At 40.7% G+C, this 24,997-nt stretch overlaps 1 protein-coding gene across 1 annotated transcript in view; it reads left to right on the forward strand.

The window, feature by feature from the left end:
- The window catches only part of svila (supervillin a), a 40,099-nt gene extending 25,335 nt beyond the window's left edge, over positions 1-14,764 (forward strand). Inside the window, exons 20-43 of the mRNA XM_026361826.1 lie at positions 1,134-1,208; positions 1,727-1,783; positions 2,227-2,392; positions 3,151-3,234; positions 3,920-4,006; positions 4,312-4,489; positions 4,579-4,751; positions 6,194-6,349; positions 7,042-7,178; positions 7,759-7,906; positions 7,999-8,144; positions 8,353-8,528; positions 9,073-9,226; positions 9,371-9,650; positions 10,283-10,440; positions 10,523-10,628; positions 11,111-11,318; positions 11,471-11,604; positions 11,719-11,874; positions 12,066-12,209; positions 12,326-12,447; positions 12,688-12,843; positions 13,537-13,557; positions 13,935-14,764. Of these exons, the coding sequence (XP_026217611.1) occupies positions 1,134-1,208; positions 1,727-1,783; positions 2,227-2,392; positions 3,151-3,234; positions 3,920-4,006; positions 4,312-4,489; positions 4,579-4,751; positions 6,194-6,349; positions 7,042-7,178; positions 7,759-7,906; positions 7,999-8,144; positions 8,353-8,528; positions 9,073-9,226; positions 9,371-9,650; positions 10,283-10,440; positions 10,523-10,628; positions 11,111-11,318; positions 11,471-11,604; positions 11,719-11,874; positions 12,066-12,209; positions 12,326-12,447; positions 12,688-12,843; positions 13,537-13,557; positions 13,935-14,021 (3,309 nt within the window). The 3' untranslated portion in view covers positions 14,022-14,764. The remainder of the gene's footprint in view (positions 1-1,133; positions 1,209-1,726; positions 1,784-2,226; positions 2,393-3,150; positions 3,235-3,919; positions 4,007-4,311; positions 4,490-4,578; positions 4,752-6,193; positions 6,350-7,041; positions 7,179-7,758; positions 7,907-7,998; positions 8,145-8,352; positions 8,529-9,072; positions 9,227-9,370; positions 9,651-10,282; positions 10,441-10,522; positions 10,629-11,110; positions 11,319-11,470; positions 11,605-11,718; positions 11,875-12,065; positions 12,210-12,325; positions 12,448-12,687; positions 12,844-13,536; positions 13,558-13,934) is intronic.
- The last annotated feature ends 10,233 nt before the right edge of the window (positions 14,765-24,997 follow it).

Here is a 24,997-nt window from a genome sequence, read left to right on the forward strand (position 1 = left end):
GTTTGTTCAGCTCTGCTTGACAGATCTGCCTGATTACATTCTAGTTTCAGGCTTTTTTTCAGGTCATTTAAGGTCAGGAAGAGCGTGGCTTTGATTGCTCTGATGACTTTGCAAATGATGACTTACAATGTGTTTGAATGCTCTTTTCCTAATTCTTCTTTTTTATTTTTTAAAAAACAAAAAAACATGTTATCAAGGCTGGAAAAAAATGGATAGCTAAGTAGAGGTCAATGATAAGCTGATGTTATTAATCTTGCTTTTATGTGCTCATTCATCAGGAGCAGTGGACACAATTTAGTCAACTTCCTGTTTTACATCAAAGAAAAACAACATTAAAGATAAGGCAGGCACAAAACTGAGCAGATGCCAACAGCAGAGCAAATCAATTAAATAAAGCCCACTGTGAAGCCTCAATGGGCCTTGCAAACCACCCCACAATTACACCTTCTGTTCTTTGACAGCTACACACTTGATGCATCTGTAAATGCAAGGACCATGTAAAATAGTTTATGTGCACAGAGAACGCCCGTCAGTTGCTACCCTGCATCTTTGGCAGATCCCATAAACCAATTGCACTTTCAACCAAGGACATGCCTTTTCGAGTACCATTCATACGATACACTGTACATGCTGTAGGACTGAAGTAGTTTAACAGTGGGTCATTTGATTTGGTTATGCTACTATTTCTGAGACAACAGATCCTCCAAAAAAAAAAAAAAAAAGAAGCACTGATGTTGCTCAGTGCGTCTGCTGTGTCTGACCAGCTATGGGTAAAGCCAATGTGCAAAGCCTGAAATCATAAACACACTAATGTAGAATTTACCAAGTGCTTTCTTTTTGGATTAGTGCAATTACATTTTATACCCTTAACTAATGAATTTCCTGGCTGCTAACACTCTCTTAATGAATCAAATGTGATTATTTTTGTTTTGTATACAGATAAAATACATTTGATGAAAGTTTCATGCTTTATATAATATAGTATTCAAGAAGATTAAACATATAAGATAATGTAAAGTATAGTGCGACAGTGGTCAGTCATAGTGACAACCAACAGACCTGTGGAGTTTGCCTTTGACAAACTCAATGTCCCTCCTCTCTGTGTGTCCACTTTCTTTGACCTCTCCACATAGGAGCCAGTCTTTACCTCTACTTTCTCTCCTGAGCCACCTTTCCACACTTCTTCACCTGATGAGTCACTCAGCCAGGTAGGACTCTCACTGCCTGCATGGTTTGCCGTACGCTTGCCGTGCCATCCTGCCTACTTAACTGAGCTCTGAGATCCATACACAAACTCCCTTATTTTAACATGTAACTTGAATTAGTTAAATATAATGTACAGAGAATGAGAGCTTTAAAAGCATTCCTTTGTGCTTAACTGGCTCAGTGTGACTACAGATACACTATCTTATGATGCTTTCAACCCCTTCAGTTGCAGCCCTGCTGGCAAAATGATTTAGACAAGAGCACTATATGATCACTTGTGCTTTGTCATCCTTCACAGCCACACTGCCCCTGCCCCTTCTGTCACTACATATTCATCCCTGTCCCAAAGCTCAATCACTTTTTCTCTGGTGACAGCATGGCAGCCTGTGCAGCTTCTAGCATGTAGAGTTTAAACCTTTTCTACTATATAGACAGCTGCAATCTCATTTCCTCGTTCTTCCTTATGTGATTATCCTCATCCTTTCCTACCTTCCTTATTCCTTCCCTTCTTGTTGAGAAGGCCACCAGATCTCCCAGACCCATGCAGGTGGATGAGAGACATCCCTGGAGACGGAAGGTGACTCGCCCAGTCCTCCCTCCCTTCCTGACTTACTGTTTGCTAGTGGCAGCTTTTTCCACACACACTTAGCAGCCAAAGTGTTTTAAAATTAGAAATAAGTGAGGTGCAATATAGTTTTCTTTGCTATTGTCCTTTGTTTGCCCTTACTTTAACTTTTTTTTCATCTTAACTGAAGTCAAAGTCCTGTTTGACCAGCACAAAAAAAAAGTAAAAGACTTGTTTTTCAAAGTGAGGCATGGATTAATGTGCTTCACAATTATTGCTGAACCCCACCTTTGTTATCTTATTCTACAAAGTAGAAGTAATCTAAGACTGTTGAGTTTGATTATTCCTTCAACTTTCAGTCTGTCAAACATATTCAGTGTAACTCACAGCAGCTACTGTTTTATTTATTTTACTTTTTTTGTGTGTGTTTTTTTTTTATTTTTATTATTCTTTAGAGAATAGCTGAGGATGAGATGGAGAGCGAGAGTATAGAGGCTCACATGTCCATCCAGGATAGGAAACAGCTGATAGTGGCCCGAGAGGAGGCCTGGAAGACCAAAGGCCTCGGAGCTGCCAATGACTCAACCCAGTTCACGGTGGCTGCACGCATGGTGAAGAAAGGTCAGAAGCAAACTGTACACACATACTTTCTGTATAATTCTAGTTCTCCATCTCTCAGAAGTGTATGCAGATGTTTCCTATTGTTATTAAAACCAGTCAGTTGTTACACCACTGATCAGTCTCAGCTCTAGGCTCAGAATCTTCAGAAGCCCACTTCTCAACAGCTTTGGGAAAGTGACTCTAGTGATGCACCAGGTTAGAGTAGCAGGTCAAAGGCCCCTGCTGAGGCAGAAAATTATTTATTGGTTGGAGTTAGCCCCAATAAGCTCTGGGTTCAGCCAGGGGACGTAGTGGTAGCTAATGGAAGGTTTAGTTTATAGTTTTGAGGGAACGGATAGGCTTGGCTAGATTATGGCTAAAAAGAAATGGCATGAGAAGGACCCACATCAGAAAAAATGGTCAGTGCTTCTATAGCTTTGAATTTCCTTTAGGCTTGTGTTTAAAGCTAGACGATTGGTGCATATCTGTAAAACTGCAACATCACCTTAGCTACACAATTATACTAATTTGCATGATTTTTGAAAAGGTGGTTGGTTTCAGCTAATTGTGGTTTCATGTTTTTGTGTATATTTTATTATATATTAACTCTATTTATTTATTATATATTAACTCTCTATATTTACCTGCCCAGCACCAAATGGCAATGAGTGTTAGTGACTAACTGGTGAATATATCGGTGCATGGATAAATCTGAAAGCGTTGTGACCTTATTATGCTGTTTGGGTCATTGGATGTTTATTCCTGTGTTCCTGTACCAGGATTTGCCTCGCCCTCTGCCCTCCAGGGTTCAGTACCATCCAAACCTAAGAACTGCAGCCTTGCTGTCTCCAAACCACAAGAAGGTCAGTTTATTTTCTCACAATTATTTATGTCTGCTAACATTTTCTTTTCTACCTGTCTCACACTCTTGTATACTAAGCTTATAGGTTCTATTGCACTGCTATCATTTGGAACTGTCCAGTTCATTTAGCTGCATTAATGACTGACTGACGGAATGACTGTTCCAGTTTGATTTAGATAATGATAATAATAACAATATAATGATAGATAATATAATAATAGGTCAGAAACCTTTAGACACTACATCATTAATTGTATTTGCTTCTCTTTCAAAAGACATGGAGGGGATGTCTGATATTAAAGGTTCTGATTTTTTGTTGTTGTATGTGCTAGTTTTCCATTGCCAACACTAATGTAATGCAGATGTGAGGCTTCTATTAGTGTTCTAAAGCCTAATAGGATATAATCCATGGCATGGTGTTTATTTAGATCCATGTGCATGAGTGCAGAGAAAGTCATATTCAGTGGCTCTTAACTGAAATGCTTATTACTTAATTACTTATTGTTTTATTTCGTTGTAGCTGTGTGCAAATGTTCATCATCCTTAGTCATTGCTGAAAGTCAACAACAGCATGCCTGCCTGTTCACAGATGAGGTCTCTGGTGAAGTTTAAACAGTTTACGTTTATTGCGTTTGTCTGTGTGTGTGTGTCTGTGTGGGTTTGTGTGTGTGTCTGTGTGCATACAGAGATCAAGGCTATGCCAGATCTCAACCTGGAGTCAGACTGGAAGCTGGATAAGCTGGAGTCATTCCTAGGCAAGCTCAACAGTAAAGGTCAGTGTTCTTCAGTGTGTTGTCTACAAGGTCATCATGCCTTGTTTTGGAGCCTTACTTGACCTGAATCTGAGGCCTATTGTACTAACTAAAAATTGCATTAAAAACAGTGCCAGTAAACATATTTTAATAGGGATTCTTATACATATACATTACATGTACATTAGCAATACATAAACCTAGAGATTTTGTACATATTCTGTGCATAGTACTAGTGTATTGACTTCAGACAGACACTTAAATAAACTTATATTAACTCTTGAAGTTGTAAAAGTCTTACACAGCCTTGCCTTGTCCCATCCCAGTATCTGGACTACCAGAAGCTACAATCACAGTCACAGAGAAGAAGGTGAAGGAAGTGATGTCCCTCGAAGATGAAACTTTTTCTAAGTTCTATCGCCAAGTGGAGGAGGTCCCCTCTGTCACCAGCAAGCTGGAGATTGAGGATGACTTTGATGCCATCTTTGGGCCCCAGGTGCCAAAGTAAGCTCTCACTGCCAGAGGTCAATTTTAAGTAATTGCATACGTTTTTATTAGTACTGACCCCTCGATTCTGATCCTCATGTGCCCAGGCTGACCTCAGAGATGGAGCAGCACAAGCGAGCAGTTCGCCCAGCGCGCAATGTCCAGTCATCCAGGAACCCTTTGAAGATGCTTGCTGCGAGAGAGGACATCAGACATGAGTACACGGAGCAGAGACTCAATGTGGGCCTGCTAGAGAGCAAGAGGATGAAAGCTGAAAAGAGTGAGTGAGAATAGATGAATAGTTTTGGGTCATTGTCCTGTTGCATCACCAAACTACTACATAGTTTCAGCTGACGTACAGACATTCTCACATTATGCTGAGGAATTATTTGATACACTTGGGAATTCATCTTATCCCCCAGTCACTGCAAGCTGGCCGGGCAGGTTCTAATGCAGCAAAGCATCAAATCATGATGTTTCCTCCTCACTTTACGATTGGGATGATGTTTTCATGATCATACGCTGTCATGACTTTTTTACACCAGATGCAGTGCTGTGTGTTCTTTTCAAATAGTTTAATATAGTTTCATCAGTCCACAAAACATTTTGCCAGTACTGCTGTGGAGTAGTAGAGTATCTGTGAAGCAATCTTCTTTTTTGTAAGCAACAGCTTCCTTCTTGGTGTCCTGCCATAGACCCTCTGCTTGTTCTATGTTTTATGTACTGTAGACTCATGAACACATATTTTAGCCACGTCCAATGATGCCTTTAAATTTTTGGCTGTCACTCAGGGTTGTTTCTTTACCTCATTAATGAGTGTTTGTTGTGCTCTTGGGGTCATTTTGACTGGACGCACACTTCTTGTTAGAGTAGCCACAGTCCCAAAGTGTCTCCATTTGTAGATTGTTTTACTATCTGTAGACTAACTGTATAGTCTTAGACATCACTTTGTAACCCTTTTCAGCTTTGTGTAAAACAACAATTCTTGATTACATATTGTCTGAAAGCTCCATTTGGCGAGGCACGGCTCTCATAAGTACATTCTTCTTGTACAGGACAAATGTAAAAAGTTGTGGTTTTTGTCAGTCGATGTAGCTCTAGTCCACACCACCAAACTACTACTGACTCCAGTTATCCTTTTTTGGAGGTCATAATTCAAAGGGTTCACATACTTTTTCAGCTATCACTATGAGGTTTTTATGGTTGTTCTCAATAAATACATAAAATATATATATATATATTTTTTTTTGTTATTTCTCTGTGCACGTTATATTTGTTCTCTTAACTCTTAACGTAGATGATCAGATCAGATTTTATGACAAATTAATGCAGAAAACCATGAAATTCCAAAAGGTTCACATACTTTCTCTTGCCACTGTTTCTCAACATCAGATACAAAATTTAGCACACACATTACAGTACAGTGTACAATCTTCAAATTGTCTTGGCCTGATGTGAATTAACAAGCTACTCTGTGACTTTAACTGACCCACATATGGGACTGGAGTCAGTTTCCTGCCTTTGTGCAGAGCAGTCCTCTAAATCTGAGGGTTGTATTTGAGCTGCACGTGGTCAGATTTATATCAGCAAACTCACAAAGTCATGTAACTTCTTCCTCGAGTCCTCAGTGTCATGTCTGACTGCTCTCAACATAATGAATGTTTTTTGTTTTGTCCATTTTGTCTCATGTCCCCTCTCTGTGCTCTAATGTGTCCAATGCAGTGAATAAGAACTCTGGTTTCTCTGAGGTGGCTCTGGCTGGTCTCGCTAGCAAGGAAAACTTTAGCAATGTCAACCTGCGAAGTGTCAACATCTCTGAACAGATGTCAAACAACAGTGCTGTGCCGTATAAGAAACTCATGCTCTTGCAGGTCAAAGGTGAGTCGAATGGCTAGGCTGCTTCATTTATATGCAAACAAGTGCAACTACCCCCATGTGGTACACCAAGCTTCTTTAGAGCCAACAACCAATTAGAAAAGTGTAGATGTCTGTCTAGATTTTTATCTTTTTCATTGGTGTGTTTGTTTTTGTGTTGACTAAATTTGTGAATCTTTAGTAGCAGTTACATTTAGCTGTCAAAAAAGACGCAAATAGCTACTGTTTTACCTGACAATCAGGAGGATGCTGCTCTAAGAGTGTCCTGTCCAGAGGATATCTAAAATAGGAGCTGAAAGTAGGTCTATTTCTGTGTCTTTGCACCTCCTCCACACGTCTGCTGGTGACAGCTGTGGCTCTAAATCATTCTCCCGAGGTCACCTCATGCTATCCTGGACTGATCCTCTCCTCCAAACTCCACTGTCTGTAATCCAGAGCAAATCCAACACACTGGGGGTACCTCTTTGTTAAGAGGCCACCTGTCCCAACCAGACAGTGTCGGGAGTATTGCTTAACAGTATCTTCTTCTAGTTTCTAGAAAGCCAACAGGATCCTGAATCATCAAAGCCCCTAAACAACCCTGTGTTTGTATTGTGACCAATTTATGATTTATTATTTGCAGTATTTGCATTACAAGGGCAAGTGGTGATGCCTGACACGATAAGCCACCTGTGTGTGTTTGTGTGTAAAATCAGGCCGACGCCATGTCCAGACCCGACTGGTGGAGCCTAGAGCATCCTCCCTGAACAGTGGCGATTGTTTCTTGCTCATCACGCCACACCACTGCTTTATCTGGATTGGAGAGTTTGCCAATGTCATTGAAAAAAACAAGGTTAGTGCAGTTTTTAAGTGCTACAAAATTACAAGTAGACAAAGTAGTTTGCATCTACTTTAGTTTCAGACATATCAGCACTGGTTGAGTAAGGATGCTGTTAAGTAAGGCAGGCTTCACATTCAGGATGTAAACATCCCTGAGAGGAAGCAGTGGTGGCACACCACAGGAACAAGTGTATGGATAGAAAGAAAAGGGGTGTGTCTGTGTGTGTCTGTGTGTGTCTGTGTGTGTCTGTGTGTGTCTGTGTGTGTATCTGTGTTGGCGGGCTCTTTGCAGGAACTGACACAAAACAAGGCTATTGTTTAAAGCCCAGACTGGCTGATGACCTTTGATTGGCTGAACAGAGCTGACCTCAATATGACAAAGTCTGAGCCATGACCTGCATTATTTATGAGCAGTTGTTTTAGTTCTGGTCATTATAAAGTTAGTTGACAAAATGGCAAAGTCTGAAAAGATTTGTCTTTGTATTTCTGACACTAATGAACCACAGGTTAACCATAAAAGTCACTTATGCGTTCCTTGTATAGGAACATATCTATAATATTTATTACATTGTTTGTCTCTATCATTCTTTCAGGCTTCAGAGTTGGCCAACTTCATCCAAAGCAAAAGAGATTTGGGTTGCCGTGCAAACTATGCCCAGGTCATTGAGGAGAGCGTCAGCACACACAGCCACGCTGCCAAAGAGTTCTGGAAGATTCTGGGGGGGCAGTCAAGTTATCAGTGTAAGGATTCTTATCTGACATGGATTAAAGGGGAGAAAACTAACTCTCTGAAGCACTGAAATGCAATGCAGACCTTGTTTTTTCCTTTATAGCTGCAGGAACACCAGATGAAGATGAGCTGTATGAGGGTGCCATTGTAGAGACGAACTGTATTTACCGGCTGATGGATGACAAACTGATTCCAGACGATGATTTCTGGGCAAAGATGCCTCGTTGTTCGTTGCTCAACCCCAAAGAGGTCAGAAGTTAACTATCTTGTTTTTCTAATTACATATCTAAACATTTTTAACATTTTTATGAAGCCCATAATGTGTAACTTTTGAGACTATTGGGCTTTGATGCCCCCCAGTGGTCATTAAAAAGACATTGAGTCAGGCAGCAATGCATGCCCACTACTGTTGCCCTGTAAAATAAATAAAATATCTCTTTCTGTGTTTCCTGTAAAGGTTTTGGTTTTTGACTATGGCAGTGAGATGTACATATGGCATGGGAAAGAAGTGACACTGGCACAGAGGAAAGTGGCCTTCCAGCTGGCCAAGCACCTGTGGAATGGCACTTTCGACTACACCAACTGTGATATCAATCCGCTCGACCCAGGAGAGTGCAACCCACTCATACCCAAGTATGAAAAGCATGATTAGATACTTAATAGTATACTGTGAATAGTGTAGATTAGTGTACTCACTGCAAAGCATACAATTGTGCTTGACCCTGACAAATTGGTGGGTGGACACCTAAACCAAACCCAATGGTTCCTGTTAGGACCCTAGGGTTTAAGATGGATTTGGACAGAAATTTAGAAATCATGTTAGGGTGTGGGTAGGGTTCAGTCAGGTAGGTCAAATATCCGGCTCAATATGACCACAAAGAAATAAGTAGATGTCTTGATGACGGAAATGTCAATGTCATTTAATGGTGAGAGGAGATGCACTACACTAAAACAGCAACAACCTGTTAGGATAAAATTAAACTTTATACAGTTTGTTAACTGTACAGTGTACTTTATGCTGAATTTGCACATTGGTTGGTCAGTTTTATTTTAAATGCAGTTGCTGAAAGAGGAACTGCTAAATCCTCAAAACAATGTGATTAGTTTGCCAGAGATATTTCAGGGCTTGAGGTACTAATGTTGCAACATTAACATACTGTATCCTCTCCACCTGTAGGAAAGGCCAGGGCCGACCTGACTGGGCGGTGTTTGGCAGACTGACTCAACACAATGAAACCACTTTGTTCAAAGAGAAGTTTGTGGACTGGAGCGACTCCAGGAAAACACCCAGTCCCTCAAAAATCACCACTCAGCATATCGGTGATCAAAAGGTATCACAAAGCTCTTGATCACATAAACGTCTCAGCCCTGTCATTAATGTAACGTACACAGTATCAGGTGCAGGTTCTGTCCCTCTGTGCTAGCTCTCATATAGTATGTCTATTTTTTCATGAATATATTAACATTCACCCCAGGAGCAATCCTCCTCTGAACAGCCCCGGGTGTGTGATGCCTCCCTGATGCTGGCTCTAAATCATGTACCTGTGTGCACCATACTGGATGGGTTCAATGTGGGCCGGGGCTATGGCCTGGTGGAAGCAGAAGAGTGGCGGAGCTATGAGATCAGCACCCTGTCAGTCGAAGTGTGGCACATTTTGGAGTTTGACTACAGCCGCCTGCCATGCCAGAGCATCGGCCAGTTCCATGATGGTGACACCTATGTTGTGAAGTGGAAATACATGGTCAGCACTGCAGGTTAGTATTCATTTCCTGCACTGCAGTGCAGCATGCTTATGACATTTTGTTTTTTAAATATGCACAATCCTAAAAAGAGAATTGGAGTTTGTTGTTTTGCTCAGTTTTCTTGCACTTTAAACCTTTTAAACTCGGCCGTTGTTACAGGCAGTGCTTTAACACACAGAAAATCACTTGAAATTTTGGAGAGTCCAGAGTAGTAGTGGATCATTTCATCATCAGGATGCACCATTAAAAAATGAAATAGGTAGAATATAGGACTGCAAACAAACTTATTTTTCTCTGAAACTATAAAAGTGTATATAAATATAGTATATATAGTGTGTATAAATTCAGATTAATTGATTTCTGTGGATTGACACAGCAGTGCATACACAATTATAGCAAAACTCAACTGCAGTATGCATTATTTTGTAATTTTCAAGGGCTTTTTGTTTGAGAACACTCTTCCAGAAAACCCTTCCTTTCTTCTAAAAACAATAAAAACTAAACTCTGTGATTAGTTAATGTGATTGAACCGTTAATTTCTCTGAAAAAAGAAAAGCAACGTGAACTCTATTACAACAAGGAGAAAGCCGTACATTCGTTTTGTGCAGAAACACAGTGTCTTTCTAACAACCATATGTCATCAGTTGGGAAGAGGCAGAACCCAGAGCAGCTGAAGACGGGGCTGGGGGCCGGGAAGGAGAAGTGCTGCTACTTCTTCTGGCAGGGCCACAATTCCACTGTCAGTGAGAAAGGAACATCAGCACTGATGACTGTGGAGCTGGATGAGGAGCGAGGAGCACAGGTACCACACACTCCCTTTTTCTTTCTTAAGCACTTTATATGAGCATAAGTGAACGCTTAACCCCTCCTTTATCTTCCACCAGGTTCAGGTGCAGCAGGGTAAGGAGCCCCCATGTTTCCTGCAATGCTTCAGTGGAGGGATGATCGTCCACTCAGGGAAGAGAGAGGAGGAGGAGGAAAACTCACAGAGTAAGCCCAGATTATTACAAAAATTACTTAAACTCACCATTTGATTCCCCATTCTTCTTTTTTACAGGGGAATAAAGAGTGTGTTCACTGATCTCTGAATCATACAGCGATGCATGATATATGACAGCTAAATAAATGAGGCTCACAGTGGCTTCTTAGACTTTCATTCACAGCTATGATTGCCTCTGCAGCAGTCATGTAAATTCATCATTTCCTCAGTATATGTGAGTCATGTATATGAGAACAACAATCACAGCTTAGTGAAGAATTCAGTGTCAAGAATAGAAACTACCCTGAGGGATAAACACTCCCACTGAAATTTTCAGGAGCTCTGTACTTTCTTAACGACCTCAAATCGCTGAGCTTTTGCTCTTTAGGCTTTAAGTTGCACTTGAGTTCAGAAGTTTTATTTTACAGTTTCTATGAACAAGACTTGTCTGTCCATCTCCTTCACCGTCTCACTTGGCTGCCGTTTACCTCAGATGACTGGCGTCTGTACTGTGTGCGGGGAGAGGTGAATGTGGAGGGCCACCTGCTGGAGGTGGCCTGTCACTGCAGCAGTCTGCGTTCTAGGGTCTCCATGGTGCTGCTGGGTGTCAGCCAAGCCATCATTTACTTGTGGCACGGCTGCAAGTCTCAGACACACACACAGGATGTGGCACGCACTGCCGCCAACAGAATCAAAGAACAGTGAGTGAAAATGTCTTTTAATGTAAAGTCTTCCAACAGATAACAAAATGACATCTTGAGGTCTGTTAATATCTGGTCATCATAGCCTACTCTGATTTGCTATACTACTGGTCTTATCACTCAGTGAGTGTGACATGTCTGTCTATGGACAGTTGTCCTCTGGAAACAGGTCTGCACAGCAGCAGCAAGGTGACCATCCAGGAATGTGACGAGGGAACAGAGCCCACAGGATTCTGGGAAGCCCTCGGGAGGAGAGACAGGAAAGCATACGACTGCATGCTGCAAGGTAGGGGAACCAAAGAGCGTGAAAAATGACTCATTCGCTGTATTGTTCACACATGCAGGCTGTCAATGGTGCAGTTTACTACTGTAATGTCCTTGTTTGACTTTTGACCCTCAGACCCAGGCAGGTTTAACTTCACACCTCGTCTGTACCAGTTAAGCAGTAGTTCAGGGGAGTTTGCAGCTGTGGAGTTTCTTTACCCAGCCAGAGACCCCAAGCAGGTCAACTCTATGCCCTTCCTACAGGAGGACCTTTATGAAGCCACCCAGCCAGGTACACACCTGTTGTTGTCTTCAGCTGTTTTGCAACACAAGCTTTAAACTTCTACTTCCCTAAATAAATATATACAAAAAGGGTTCTAATCCCAACTTAAAACTAAATTAGAATTAACTTTAAACTTAACTTGGAGTATTACTATCAGCACATCCTCACAAAAAATGTTGTGTCCTCTCTCCTGTGCTCAGCCCTGTTCCTGGTGGATAACCATCATGAGGTGTACCTGTGGCAGGGATGGTGGCCTCAGGACAGTGAAAGCACCGGCTCAGCCACAATTCGCTGGGACTCAGACAGAAAATGTGCCATGGAGACTGTGCTGCAATACTGCAGAGGTATTCTACTTCATTCTTATTATTTCAAGACACAACACTTTTGTTTGCAGTAACGTGGGATCATAAGGTGCTGCTCCACAAAGCAATTGATCTATTCTTGCTTTGTTTTTCACCAGAAAAGAACGAGAAGAAGCCTCCCAAAGCATATCTGATCCACGCTGGTCTGGAGCCGCTCACCTTCACTAACATGTTTCCCAGCTGGGAGCACCGAGAGGAGATCGCTGAGATTACTGAAAGGGTGTGTGGATTAAATCATTTTATCTCATTACTCCCACAACGACAGTGGTATCTGACAGTCCTGTGTACAGCATCTGCTTGAAGCCATCAATGTACACTCATACACTGTACTGAAACAGAATACAGCTCAGTCCAGATGCAAGCCATTATTCCTTATTGATTTTCCTAATTACATTTATTATTTCATATCTAACTCTCTGGCAGTGAAGTTAAACATACTGTATTTTGTGTGTGCTCTCAGGAGGCGGAGGTGTGTAACCAGATTATCCTGGTGGAGGACGTGTTGGCCAGGCTGTGTAAGACCACTTACCCTCTTTCAGACCTTCTGGCCCGGCCCCTGCCTGAGGGCGTCGACCCTCTTCACCTTGAGATCTACCTGTCTGATGAGGATTTTGAGGTAAGAACCTGCAGAATATAGACATGCACATTTTTCAATGCATTTGTTATAGTACCTATAATACATAAATAATATGTATCCATACCCATACCTTCCTTCCCAGTAAAAATCAATATAAATTAAACATAAAAAAAAAATCATTAATATTTAACTTGACTTACAATTTGGAAACCAGTATAGTATGTTCACACTTCAACGTGTGTAATAGTCATTAACTCTGATTCATGGCAATAAAAGACACATTGTTCCTATGTTAATGTTAAGTCGTTGGTAGCATTTTGATCAAAGATGCAGCAAATTACAGAATATGAAAATTCCTCCTTAATATTTAAGAAAGCTAGTTGCAAAAATTGGTGTTGAAGCCTTTTTACTGTAAATGTGTGTGATTTCTTATCATATTTCTGTTTTGTTTTTTTCCGCCCAAATTGTTACGTTTGAAGAAAACCAAGAAACCGTGTTCCACTGGTTCCTTCTAAGCACAGCACTGTGTTTAATCCACAAATCTTATGGTGTTTGACATATTTTATATTCTACATGCTTATCCTGACCTCTCTATGGCTGTTTTTCAGTCGCTCAGTCTTTGTAGATTTCTCTCTTTGCAGTCTTGTCCCTCTGTCATTCATCATGTTCCACCATTCTTTCTCCACTGTCTTGTCTTTTTGTGAACTTATCTGTTGTATTCATTTTCTTCAGGGTGTAGAGGCTTATGGGAAGGTGAGTCATCTTGAGTTGAGCATGGATGGCCCAGAATTGTTGCACAGCATCCTCAATTTTTATAAAACTCTACCACTGGGATAAAACATCTAAGTTCCCGTTTGTTTAGCATGCCATTCACTCACAACCTACAAGCTGGTGCTGTCACCACACTGAAACCTCAGCTTCAGTGAGCTTTTTATCAAAGTTATAACAGATAGTGTTTAACTGAAGACTCAAGATGGTGTTTGTGTTTTAATCTCACTGATGCATGAGTGTGTTTTCAGAGTCCTCACCATGCAGTCTGCAGGATCTGTTCGTTTGAATATCTGATCACTGTGTACTGATAAATAACCTTGTGTCTGCTTGGAGCTGACTATGCTTGGCTGCTCCCACAGAAAGCCCTGGAGATGACCAGAGAGGAGTACGGGGGTTTGCCCAGCTGGAAACAGGTGAACTTGAAGAAAACTAAAGGACTTTTCTAGAAAACTAAAACCATGAGCGGGACTGATGACACCAGAGAAAGCCACCGCTGTGTTGTGTTATGCTGTCTCCTCTCTTTGTTTACGTCTGGAGACAGCAGAGGCTCAGGGGTTGTACCTCTAGGATTAACCCCATAAAGGAGAGGATTGAGGATGGCCGAGAGGAGTCTCAAAAGAGATGAGCAGGCGAGAAGTGTGCCAACCTCTCGTGCTGTAGATTTCCCTCCTACCTGCGTTTGTGCCAGTATTTTGGTCGTCTAAATGAATGTGTTGATAGTGCTTGTGTAACTTCACAATCACACACTTGTTAATGTATGTACATATGTACCATACGCAGGAAAGCCAGTGTCCTTACATTGTTAGCAATGCAGCCATGTATAGGAGTGGGAACAGGCCTGTCAGCCTGATCACTCCACTATCTCTCTGCTATTCTTGTATTTATGTGCATTACAAATAATTTATATTTATATCAAATCTATATAAGGATTTTAAAAAAGGCCTCATGAATAATCTCTGTGCTTAAAATCAATTAAATAAATTCTACAATTATTTTGGCTGTGTTGTTTGGATGTGTCCGGTATCAGTTATTTGCGGTAGAGTTAAAGAGACAGGCTTGATTAAAAGTAGTAATCATAAAATGTAATTCTTAGTGCCTTGCTTTGTGTACAGTTTATATACAGATCCTAGTCTGCATTTCTTGAAGACTTTTTTGTGATATAAAGAACTATTAGAGAAATAAACTCTGAACCTGAAAAAAAAGTGTTGCTTTGTTCATCTTGTCATTATTAAATGTACTTATTACTACTAAAGTCATCAGCAAAGCAGCGTCTCTCATGTACTGTGTAATTTATCAGTGTGAGCAATCATTGTCCATGATGTGAACACTATTTTTTTATTTTTTATTTCATCCTGTAGAGGGCAGTGTAATACTAATTTCTGTGGACCGAAGACAGGCCTGCAACAGAATTACTGTGTGCATTCATGGTGAGCCACATTGAAGTCGGTAACACTCAACACAAGTAATCTAAAGACAAATGTATACATTGACCAGTTTCTTTTCCCATGGTCCACTTAGATATTGGCAAAAGAAGAAAAAAAAAAAAACACTTGAATCCACAGAATGAAAAGATCCATCTGTTCCAAACCAGGTGCTGAAATATAAATATGAGAGGTCAATACATGATGAATAGTACAGGAATGCAGCAAACACATTCCTGTTGCATCAGTTTCTTGTTTTTAACCAATCTTTTGTCTCTGCTTGTTTTCTTATGAAGTACCGTGTGATTGTACGTCTGTAATTAACAACAGCTCTGTTCTAATCACACATCTCATTAATACACCACAGTGAACCAATGTGCAAAGTACCAGGACTCAGAAACTAAAGCAGCTCAATGGAATTCATCTCAATTTCTTAATTATTACAGATGATTTTCACATTCTGTGACAAAGGCCTGTTTGGGGTCAAAGGAAACATAAGTGCTATGATCCTAAGCTATCAAAAGGTTAGCATGACTTGGTTAATAAAGAAAATACACCTAAAGTAGAGGATGGCTGATTTTTCATTTTTTTAAGCGTCTAATTCAAATACCGTATTAAAAAGTCTGTGTTGTATTTTCTTTCAGTGCAGCCGAACTTTGTGTATTTCTTATCCAAAAATGGTGAAATGTAACTATGCACAGTACTCAAGTACTGCACCGATTTCAGTGTTTTAGTTTAATATTGCTTTATTTTTCTAATTCAATTAAGAGTCAATTAAATAATTGTTGCACGTAAGCTATGTGTATCTGACAGCTACATACAAAACACGGGATGAAAATATCTTGAAGGTAAGTAAACAACAGTATACAGTACAAAGTATTAAAATGTGGCATCACCATGATCACTTTCATCAGTAATCTATTAATTAATTAATCTGCAATAATATTTTGTGCAGACTGTTACTTCAAAGTAAAGCTAACATAAAATAAAATGAACCCAAGCAAACACAACTGTGGGGAATACTACTTGTTTCCATAGATACTACATCAATAAAAATGTACAAAATGGGGTTAAAAAGCTATTTCTAAAGCTCTGGGATGCCACAGATACACACAGAGAGAGAGATACAGACACTATAAATGGAGAAGAATTTTAGTGAACCTTTACAGAAATGGCTGACCCTCCAGAATTTACCTCATCCCGAGAATTACATAAGATCCAAATAAAATATCCAAGGAACTGCAGGCCTCACCCCTCAAAAGTAAGTTATCATGACTCCAATTTTCTATAGACCATTGGTAGAAATTGTAACCATTGGAGACTGGTGAGGTGAAAACCACTGCTTAGCCAAAGAACATAAGTGCTCTTCCACGTTGTGCCTCACCAGACTTAGCTGATCCTCGGACCTGGTGGGACAATGTTCTATGAACCGACCAGTCAAAGTTGAACTGTTTGGATGGCAGCAGTCATGTTAGATCTGGCATAAATTAAACACAGATTCCCACAAACAAAACACCAGCATAATGTCTTGGGGATGCTTTACGACTTGCCACGATTGAGGGAAACATGATTTCTGCCCTGTAGCAGAAAATCCAAAAGGAGAACATCAGGTCATCAATTAGAGTTGAAGCAGTAAGACAATGATCCCAAGCAGTAGAGTAACTCAATAGGAATAAAATTAAAGTTTTGGTGTGGCCTGCTAATGTTTAGTGTTATAATACTGTTACTGTTACAGTACTGTATGTCAGAGAGGTATATTGAAAGGTTTATGGATTCTGTTAAAAGCTCAATTACCTGTGAAGTTACATACACACAGGTGAAAGCTACAATCAGCCGTCCAACCTGTCAAACCCTGCGGCCTCATTTTCCAGGCCGTTCTCCAGCTACACACACACACACACACACACACACACACACACACACACACACACACACACACACACACACACATTTGTACTGAAAGCTCTCAGATGTTCTCAATATCGGCCGTTGGCCTGTGTGGAGGAACAAGAGCAATTAGAGGGGAATTTCATGCAATCACAGTAGAACAATATACACAGCAGGTTTCTGTCCATCCAACTGTTGCCTGAGTGTTGCTCAATATTTTAACAGCTTTACTGACAGCCTACCCCGAAACAGCAGTGAGCGAGAGAGAGAAGTAGCTGCTGTCTTATCCAAAAAGGTTGGCAGGGCACTGCGTGGTTCTCGCTGTTTTTCATCTGCTCGCCCTCTCTTGCATGCTAAGTTGTTGGATGCTGAGCCTGCGCTGGATTATTCTGTTACACATGCCTCCTCTGAACTCCTCTGGCCTGCAAGGAGTTTGATGTGCGACACGGCGCGTATCCACCCACCCACACCCACTCAGTGCAACAAGCTCCAACTCCTCGCTCCCCCACCCCCTCTCTATCCCTCCACTCTCTGTCTCCAGGAAGACAGTAGCATGTACAGTACAGTGCGTTACTGTGAACACACTGCCAGGTTTGTGTAGTATCTCTGAGCCTGTTTTTGATTCAGAGCCCAGTTTCTGTGCCGAGCTCCAACCTGCTTTTCTTTTGATACAATCCCTTCACAGGATGCAAAGACATGAATGCAAAACACTGTGGCACACACACACACACACACACACACACACCTGTACAGCACAATATGTTCATACACACACAACTACTGTTAAATATAGTACATGTGGCAAAAGTACTAAAAGAATAGACCAGAAAGTAAAGGTCAGCTATAAAAACAAAGAGGTCATCTGTTGGATAGTTCACAGAACATAAGGGGTTCAAAGGGACTTTTTCTTTAGTAAACATATTTCCATTGTGCCATCAGTTTCTTGTGAGATGGGAATTTTTATTACTTGGTTTTAAATGATTTTAAAAAATCCCCTTGTAAACTTTTATGTGTCACCTAAAGGATAGTGAAACAGATTGTAGTTTATTTCAAATCACACTTTGAATGTTGACACAGATGTAGCAGAGCTCAGGTTATCATTTGAGCTCAAAAACCACCCATAAGAGACCTGCATCTTTTTCTAGGTGCAGCTAGGAAACCACAACCTGATGACCTAAGAGGTCTGACTGGGCTATAGTCAGTGGAGCTATTTTTGAGCCTGTGTGGGAACCAATGAAACGATTTAAGTGCTGAAGTAATGTGTTTCTGCATTGTGAATGAGCTGAAGCCTTCAAACGTTATTTACTAGCATGCTTCTTAAGGTTAGCACCAGAGGCCCAAATATACTGACCTTTATTTACTAGTTATGTTGGAGAACAAGACTTACATCCAACACAGTATGTGATCATCAGCTTTAACAATATAATGCAGTATTAATTACTTAAAGGTGCCCTGTGCTGGTGCTCAGTATTTTCTCAGTAACACACTGTGTGCATCATTGGGGTCAAAGAAAAATGAGCTGGTTTTTAAAAACATTTTAATATTTAAAATGTTTACGTCCATGAATGTGGGCACGTTACCACCACTAACTGTTACACTACTCTTAAAACTAAAGGCAGGATATGAATCGCGCTTCCCACAGCTCATGCATACATTACGTGCTTTTACAAAACAGGGACCTACTTTTAGAAGCAGTACTCCATAGTGCTACTAGTGGTCAGAACATCCACAGGATATGCTCCAGAGATTTAACTGTGCAGTTTTGCAGATTGCTGGAGGACCTAACCTTTTGTCCCACCTAGAAACCAAATGCATCATGATCTGACCTTCGCTATATATCATTTAAACTTCTACCCACACACCGTGGCTTTCAGTTATATCTTTAGTACCTGAGCTCAGGCTCAACTAACAGTGATGATATCATCAGGGTTATTTTTTTAGACTTGATAAAGCTCCTTCCAGTGCCAGAGCAACAGTACAACAAGCATTAGTGCTCATCATGAGAACTGACCTATAAATGTAAAATCGGTAGAATGGACCTTTGCACTAAGACCAGAATGCAGAATAATAAAAAAAAAACATATACTTTCATATTTTAGAAGCCAAAATTATTACTAGAATATAATATTATTATAATAGTCAATAGTGTGAACTTTCTGACCCACGTCTGACAACAACCTCTTAATGTAATTCCTAACTACGTTGGCTGTCTGACATGTCTCTTAGCCCATTTTCTCATGGCAAAGATTTCTCACTCATTCAAATTGTGTGATTTTCAAGCATGGGTATTAACATTGTGTTCCTGTCACAGTATCTTGGTGGATGACCCAGAGGTGACCTAAAGCTACACTGGCAACAAATGTCATCAAAATATCAAAGTCCTCTTCATGATCCCATACACCTAAAGAAGATTCTTTCTATGTGCCGACAGCAAAACAGCCCCACAGCATTACGCTCCTACCACCATGTTTACCTGTGGGATGGGTTCTACTCCTCTCCCTTCCTTCACCAATTATTATATCTTTAACTGTACCTAATAACATATAATGTGGTTGAAATCCATGGTAATAATAAAACAATTTAAAATACAGTCATGTAGCATTTTAATAGATGTAATAGAAGCAACACCTCATTTGTGTAGTATTAGTATTGTAATATTGTACCTGTTTCTGAAGTAAAGTATCTAAATGTTTTTTCCACTAAATACATGAAAGCTGAACAAAAAGACCACATCCTTCATTCAGATGGTAAAATGCTTCACCCTGAGCCTCCACATACACTGATTTTGAAGCTCTGCACCTCTGTAGCAGTGCTTAGGAAAGGTGAAGCTCTAATGTTTGTGATTAATGATTAGATTATGAAAAGAGTAATTAAAATATCAGTCAATATTTACTGGGCCATATGCCACGGGCGCTTTTGCAGCCATGCCTTGCCTGTGAATTCTAATAGCCCAAACAGGGTGAAAAGTGCCCTTTGGCAGGTATCTCCCTAATGCTCTTAACCATCTGTCGACGCTCAGCCCACTTCCACCCTAACATAATGTTTTGTTTATGATAACAGTGTTAATTCAACACAGGCTTAGGTGCGAAGTGGCACAGTTGAGCTTTAGCACCATTTATTCCACAATATTTGCATTTGGCAGCGTGCCTACTCAACAGTACTCCTCCCCTCGCCTTCTCTCCTCAATCCACACAAGATGACAAGCAGCAAACAATGAGAAGCCAAATAAGGCTTAGCACATATTCTTCTTCATGCTGTGTTTCCTTTTTATTCAGTTTTTATTCATGTGTGGATTATCACTTGCACTGAGCATCACAATGAAGCTATGCGTTCCTCCTCTTCTGTCCTGATTCTTCTCCTCAGGTCGGAAAAAAGCTCTAAGCCCCACACTTCCTGTCCAAAGTCTAAGAAAGCCACTTCAAAGACTTCAGGTCAAGATGATTTATGGGAAATGAATTTCAGAAAGAAGACTTTTTTTCTCTTTTCTGGTGCCCTGGGCTCTTAGTGGTAAGCTCTGCTTGTTAGTCCAGATTTAGATCTCAACCCTGATGGAGCCCATAAAAGTGGTGTGGATTTATATAATGTGGAGCGCAGCCGCGTGCCTTAGGTCCCCTCACTCAGTGTGCCTCTCCTGTTCTCTGTCCAGCTCAAACCTCTGTCCAGGATAGTTTAAACATTTTTCCACAGGTTTATAATGGAATTAACCCCCTACCTCTGCAGCCACTTTGACATTTAGATGGAAAAACTAGGTAGTAAGATGATGGTAATAACTATTATCTGTTATTTCCTGACAAAATAGTTATAACTCAATTTAACCCTGTTTGTTTGATTGATTGTTGATGAAGACATTTTTTTTTCTGCTGGTGTTAAAGTGAAGGTATTCTTAAAGACATAGCTGCAGTATGCAATTAAAGCCAGTGTTGGAGAGATGATTTGTCCAATTTGATCCACCCAGCCCTCCCCCTCCCTGCTTCGCTATGCTCAGCTATGTTTCCATAGGTAACTGTCATTATATAATTACTATTAATAAGAAGCTGCAAAACCTGTTAGTGAAGCAGAAATAATTAACATCCTGCTTATATGAGCAAATATGTCTACACTGCTGTTTCTTTTTTTTTTTTTTTTTGGCAGAAAATCTTGATCACAAACTCAAAAACGCAAACTTGCACCTATTCTGTACAACTCATGCCCCTAGTCTATGCTAACTTTAGTCATAGTTAGTTTAGGTTCTTATGGACGTATTTGTCATTTTATTGTCCAATTACAGCTTTAGGAAGGGAGGCAGTGACCCCCCCTCACCCCCCTCTAGGTACGCCCATGCTAAAGGCAAATTTATCAATTTTGCATGTTCATTTGACCTGCTGAGCACTTTTTAGGTTATGCAGGCAATTAATTAGATGTAATTAAGAGGAAATTCTGGTTTTATTTTCCTAAAATCACAATCATATTACATAGTGCTTTCCAAAATCGTCAGTGGAAATGACTAGAAATATCCGGACCCACAAAATAAAACCTAACCAAAAATCCATCAATTATAAGAGACTGTAAAGAGCATGTGCTGATGGAGACTGTGAAATGAGGTGGAAAGTATGTTAATATTTATGTATTTTTACGATGATTTGAAATGAAAACAAAAGTTTTACAAATTAATAATCTGTTAATTATTTTCAGTGAACCAATCATCTAGTCTACAATATGACAAAAAATAAAGAAAAACTATTCATAACAATCAAGCCATTAATTTTGCAGTTCTATGCTGCATTTGAGTTCGGAAATTCGGATGTTCAAAAGTTCAGAGCAGCAGTCTGGGTCACATTATGTCCTCTAACCAGCCTCAAGAAGGGAAACTGCTGCTTGAACAATCTGCCAATCACTGAATCAATCAAAAGTATCTTCGCCTTCTAGATGAGCCCCCCTACCATGCACTTCACCATCAGGTGTAACTATGTGTGTGCACTACCAAGGGCGCAGCACACCCCCAAATCGAAGCCATTGGACTGGAGTCAAGAGACTGCCCTCCCACTGCCACCTGGCATCATTAGAGGCTCTGATCCTCTAATCAACACCAACAAACACACTTCTCCCCCCCCCCCCCTCCTGATCCTCCATCCATCCTCCCCTACACCTCTCCATCCTGTGGCCCAGTCCCGGGCCTGGCAGCCTGCTGTGGATGGTGCTTTTTGGGGAGGGTGGGGGAGAGTGCTGCAAACCAGGTGGGTGATGATGAGAGAACACCCGGCTGCTCCCATTGCACAGTATGCTGGGTGGTGCTGGACGATTTGGGGAAGATTTGGAGATGGGAGGAGCAGTTTACTAAAACTGCAGTAAAAGTTCCACAGACATACGTGATTTCAATTCACCAGCTCACTGAAGAAGTTATTTTCTGCTTATTTTCTGCTACACTGAGCCAGAGGTGGACATTTGGATTTATAAGCCGGGGAGAGGTTGCTTGTGTCATGTAGAAAACATGTGCGGCTCCGAACTCAAATGAGCTTGACATCAAACGTTACTGGAGTGCATTCCCAGGCAAAAGAGGAGGGTCAGGTGTATAATTAAAGACATGCATGGATCCAAACAAAAACACAAAGAGGAGTAACCAAGAGGAGAAAGTGACTCAGTCATTGGATTGTGCTTTCCAAAACCCCAAAGCGAAGGAAACAAAAACACTGTTTCTCTCTTTAGTTCAACTCCAAATGTGGATGTGTGTTATCCTGCTCCAACGGCTCACTCTGACTGAAAAGAGTGATGAGGAGACGAGTTGAAAACTCTTGGGCACACAACAGCACATTTCCATGACTGCTGTGGCACAGTTCAGCCTCAGGTGACAAACAAGCTAATTTAATCCCCCCCCCACCCCCACCCCCATCCCCCCTCAACCCACGCAAGCACACATACAGAGGCATACACATATAAACACACCCAGACGCTAACGGGAGGGAGGTCTGCAGCGTGCAAACAGCTGGCTGCTGTCTTAAGCATAATTAGTGGTTAATAAAAGAGGCTAATAAGGACTTAGCTTCAGTAGTCAATAACTAAATGAAATTAGCCCGAGTGTAGCAGAGGATCAGCAGTGTCTGGCAGACTGACTGGACGGACAAAATGGGTGACCTACACACGTCCTCCAAAGCTGCTCAAACTGGAACATTGAACTTTCTGTGTTAATAACCGGCAGAAATAGAAAACAGCATGTTAAATTTCAATTTTCTGGTGTGTTAATGTGTTCAGAGTTGTAGCAAAATGTCACATACAATGTAAATACATAAATAAATCAGAAATAAATGGATACATTTACATTTAGTTTTGAGTGTCATCAAAATGGGATATTCTGTTTTCTTTGTCTCAGCTTTGAAGATTATTTTCTGTTTAGTTCTAGGCTGTTTGAATCCACTCCCTATTTAGTATATATCACACCTCAATTCACATCTGCTATTTTAATCGAGTGTCCATATGCTGAGGGTGTAAATATATCCACTCAAACGTTCAGAGTGCTACAAAAATGTAGTGTCCCATTTCACAGAAATGGTACAATAACTGTTCTAGTCAGCCTGTTCACATTGTTTAGTGTTCTCGGAGGTGATGATAGCACTATCATAACTGTTCTTTTTCTGAATCAAAATATGATTTCAATCAGTTGTTTTGCACATGTCTTCATTGTCTGATCTGATCTACCTGACACTTGCTACATGATCTTGTTACTGTGACAATAACATAAAAAAAAACGTAGTCCTACTTGCGTCTTTATTCCCAGCATCAGTGAAACAACACAAGGCTTAACAGGAACACATAACATTATCTTATTTATCTGCCATCTGTAGACAGTGGGGAAAAGATGCTGCACATAGCACCTAGAGTCTCAAAAGACTCAATAAAGCAACAGACAAACAATATAAAAACAATCGTTTTCAGTTATTTAAACCATTAAAAACCAAGTAAAAGGTTTCAAAGTATCAGAAGAGGTGCTGCATAAAACAAATAAGCAGCTTCTGGAATTGTAAAATGTCCAAAACAGTTTAACTAGAACTCAAGTACTAATGTAGACTTAAATTATAAGCCTGAAATTAGGCATAATGTGGCCTCTTTAAGGACATAAATGAATGCAGTTCAAAAATAATTGTTATGTACTGTTACTACAGCACAGTATACTGCAAGACTTCAGCAAAAGCTGCTCTTAATCATAACTGGTGAGGCCACATAATTCACACGCAGAGTTCACTGACGCTACTCTTCATAGATATAAATGCTCTCCAGTGTTTGTAATGTTCTGATCAGCCTAACAATCGTGTACTGCTCACTGGAATGACATCCACAGTATTAACAATCAGGATCTCAAATGGCATGTCGTCTTTCACTTTCTGCTACCCCTTGCAGTTCTGTGAAACATATACAGTAACTCTTACTTAAACCTGATCTTGTCTACTCCCACGTTGTCCTCGGTGACCCAATTCTGACCACACCTCATCTTTCTTCTGTGCTCCGCTGTGTGTGCTACCTGGCCTGTTGTGCTCACTGTAACAGTGGCCTTCTCCCAGTCTGACCGCTGCTGTGATTTATCCTCAGATCCTGAAGGCCAGAACACATAAATAGTTATTTAAAACCTGTAAGCTCTCTATCTTTGGTAACTCTGTGCCCTCCCACCACAACTGTGTAAACCAGATGCAGGTGATGTTCCATGCTCTCTTCTAAAGATGCCATTAATTTAAAACCTGGACAGGTCTGAGTCTGATATGGTCTGTGACGAACCTGATACCCACACAGGTCCTGGCTTCAACCTGCGGACCAACCAATAGGCCTAGGACTATATACAGTATTGCTCAGGGGTCTGCGCTGTGCTGTGTTTACTCTGAACTCAGTGTTACAGCACTCAGTTGTTTTATTACCACCAGTAAGCAGTAATTCAGCCAGGGATGCAAAATGATGCAAGCCAAGGCAATCCACTGAGTGTAGGTAGCATTTCCATTTACCAGATAGCTGTGATCCTGCGCTGTCAGCTTTGAAAAGCTTATCAGCTAGGAAGACACAGGAGCAATGTTGGACACAAACATTTAAATGTTACTTATTGCTCATTTTAATTATCCTAAAGCTTCTCCCTGGAGGGTGTTAATTTGATCCCTGAA

This window comes from Anabas testudineus, chromosome 2 (assembly GCF_900324465.2).
Source record: "Anabas testudineus chromosome 2, fAnaTes1.2, whole genome shotgun sequence".
NCBI classification, from domain to species: Eukaryota; Metazoa; Chordata; class Actinopteri; order Anabantiformes; family Anabantidae; genus Anabas; species Anabas testudineus.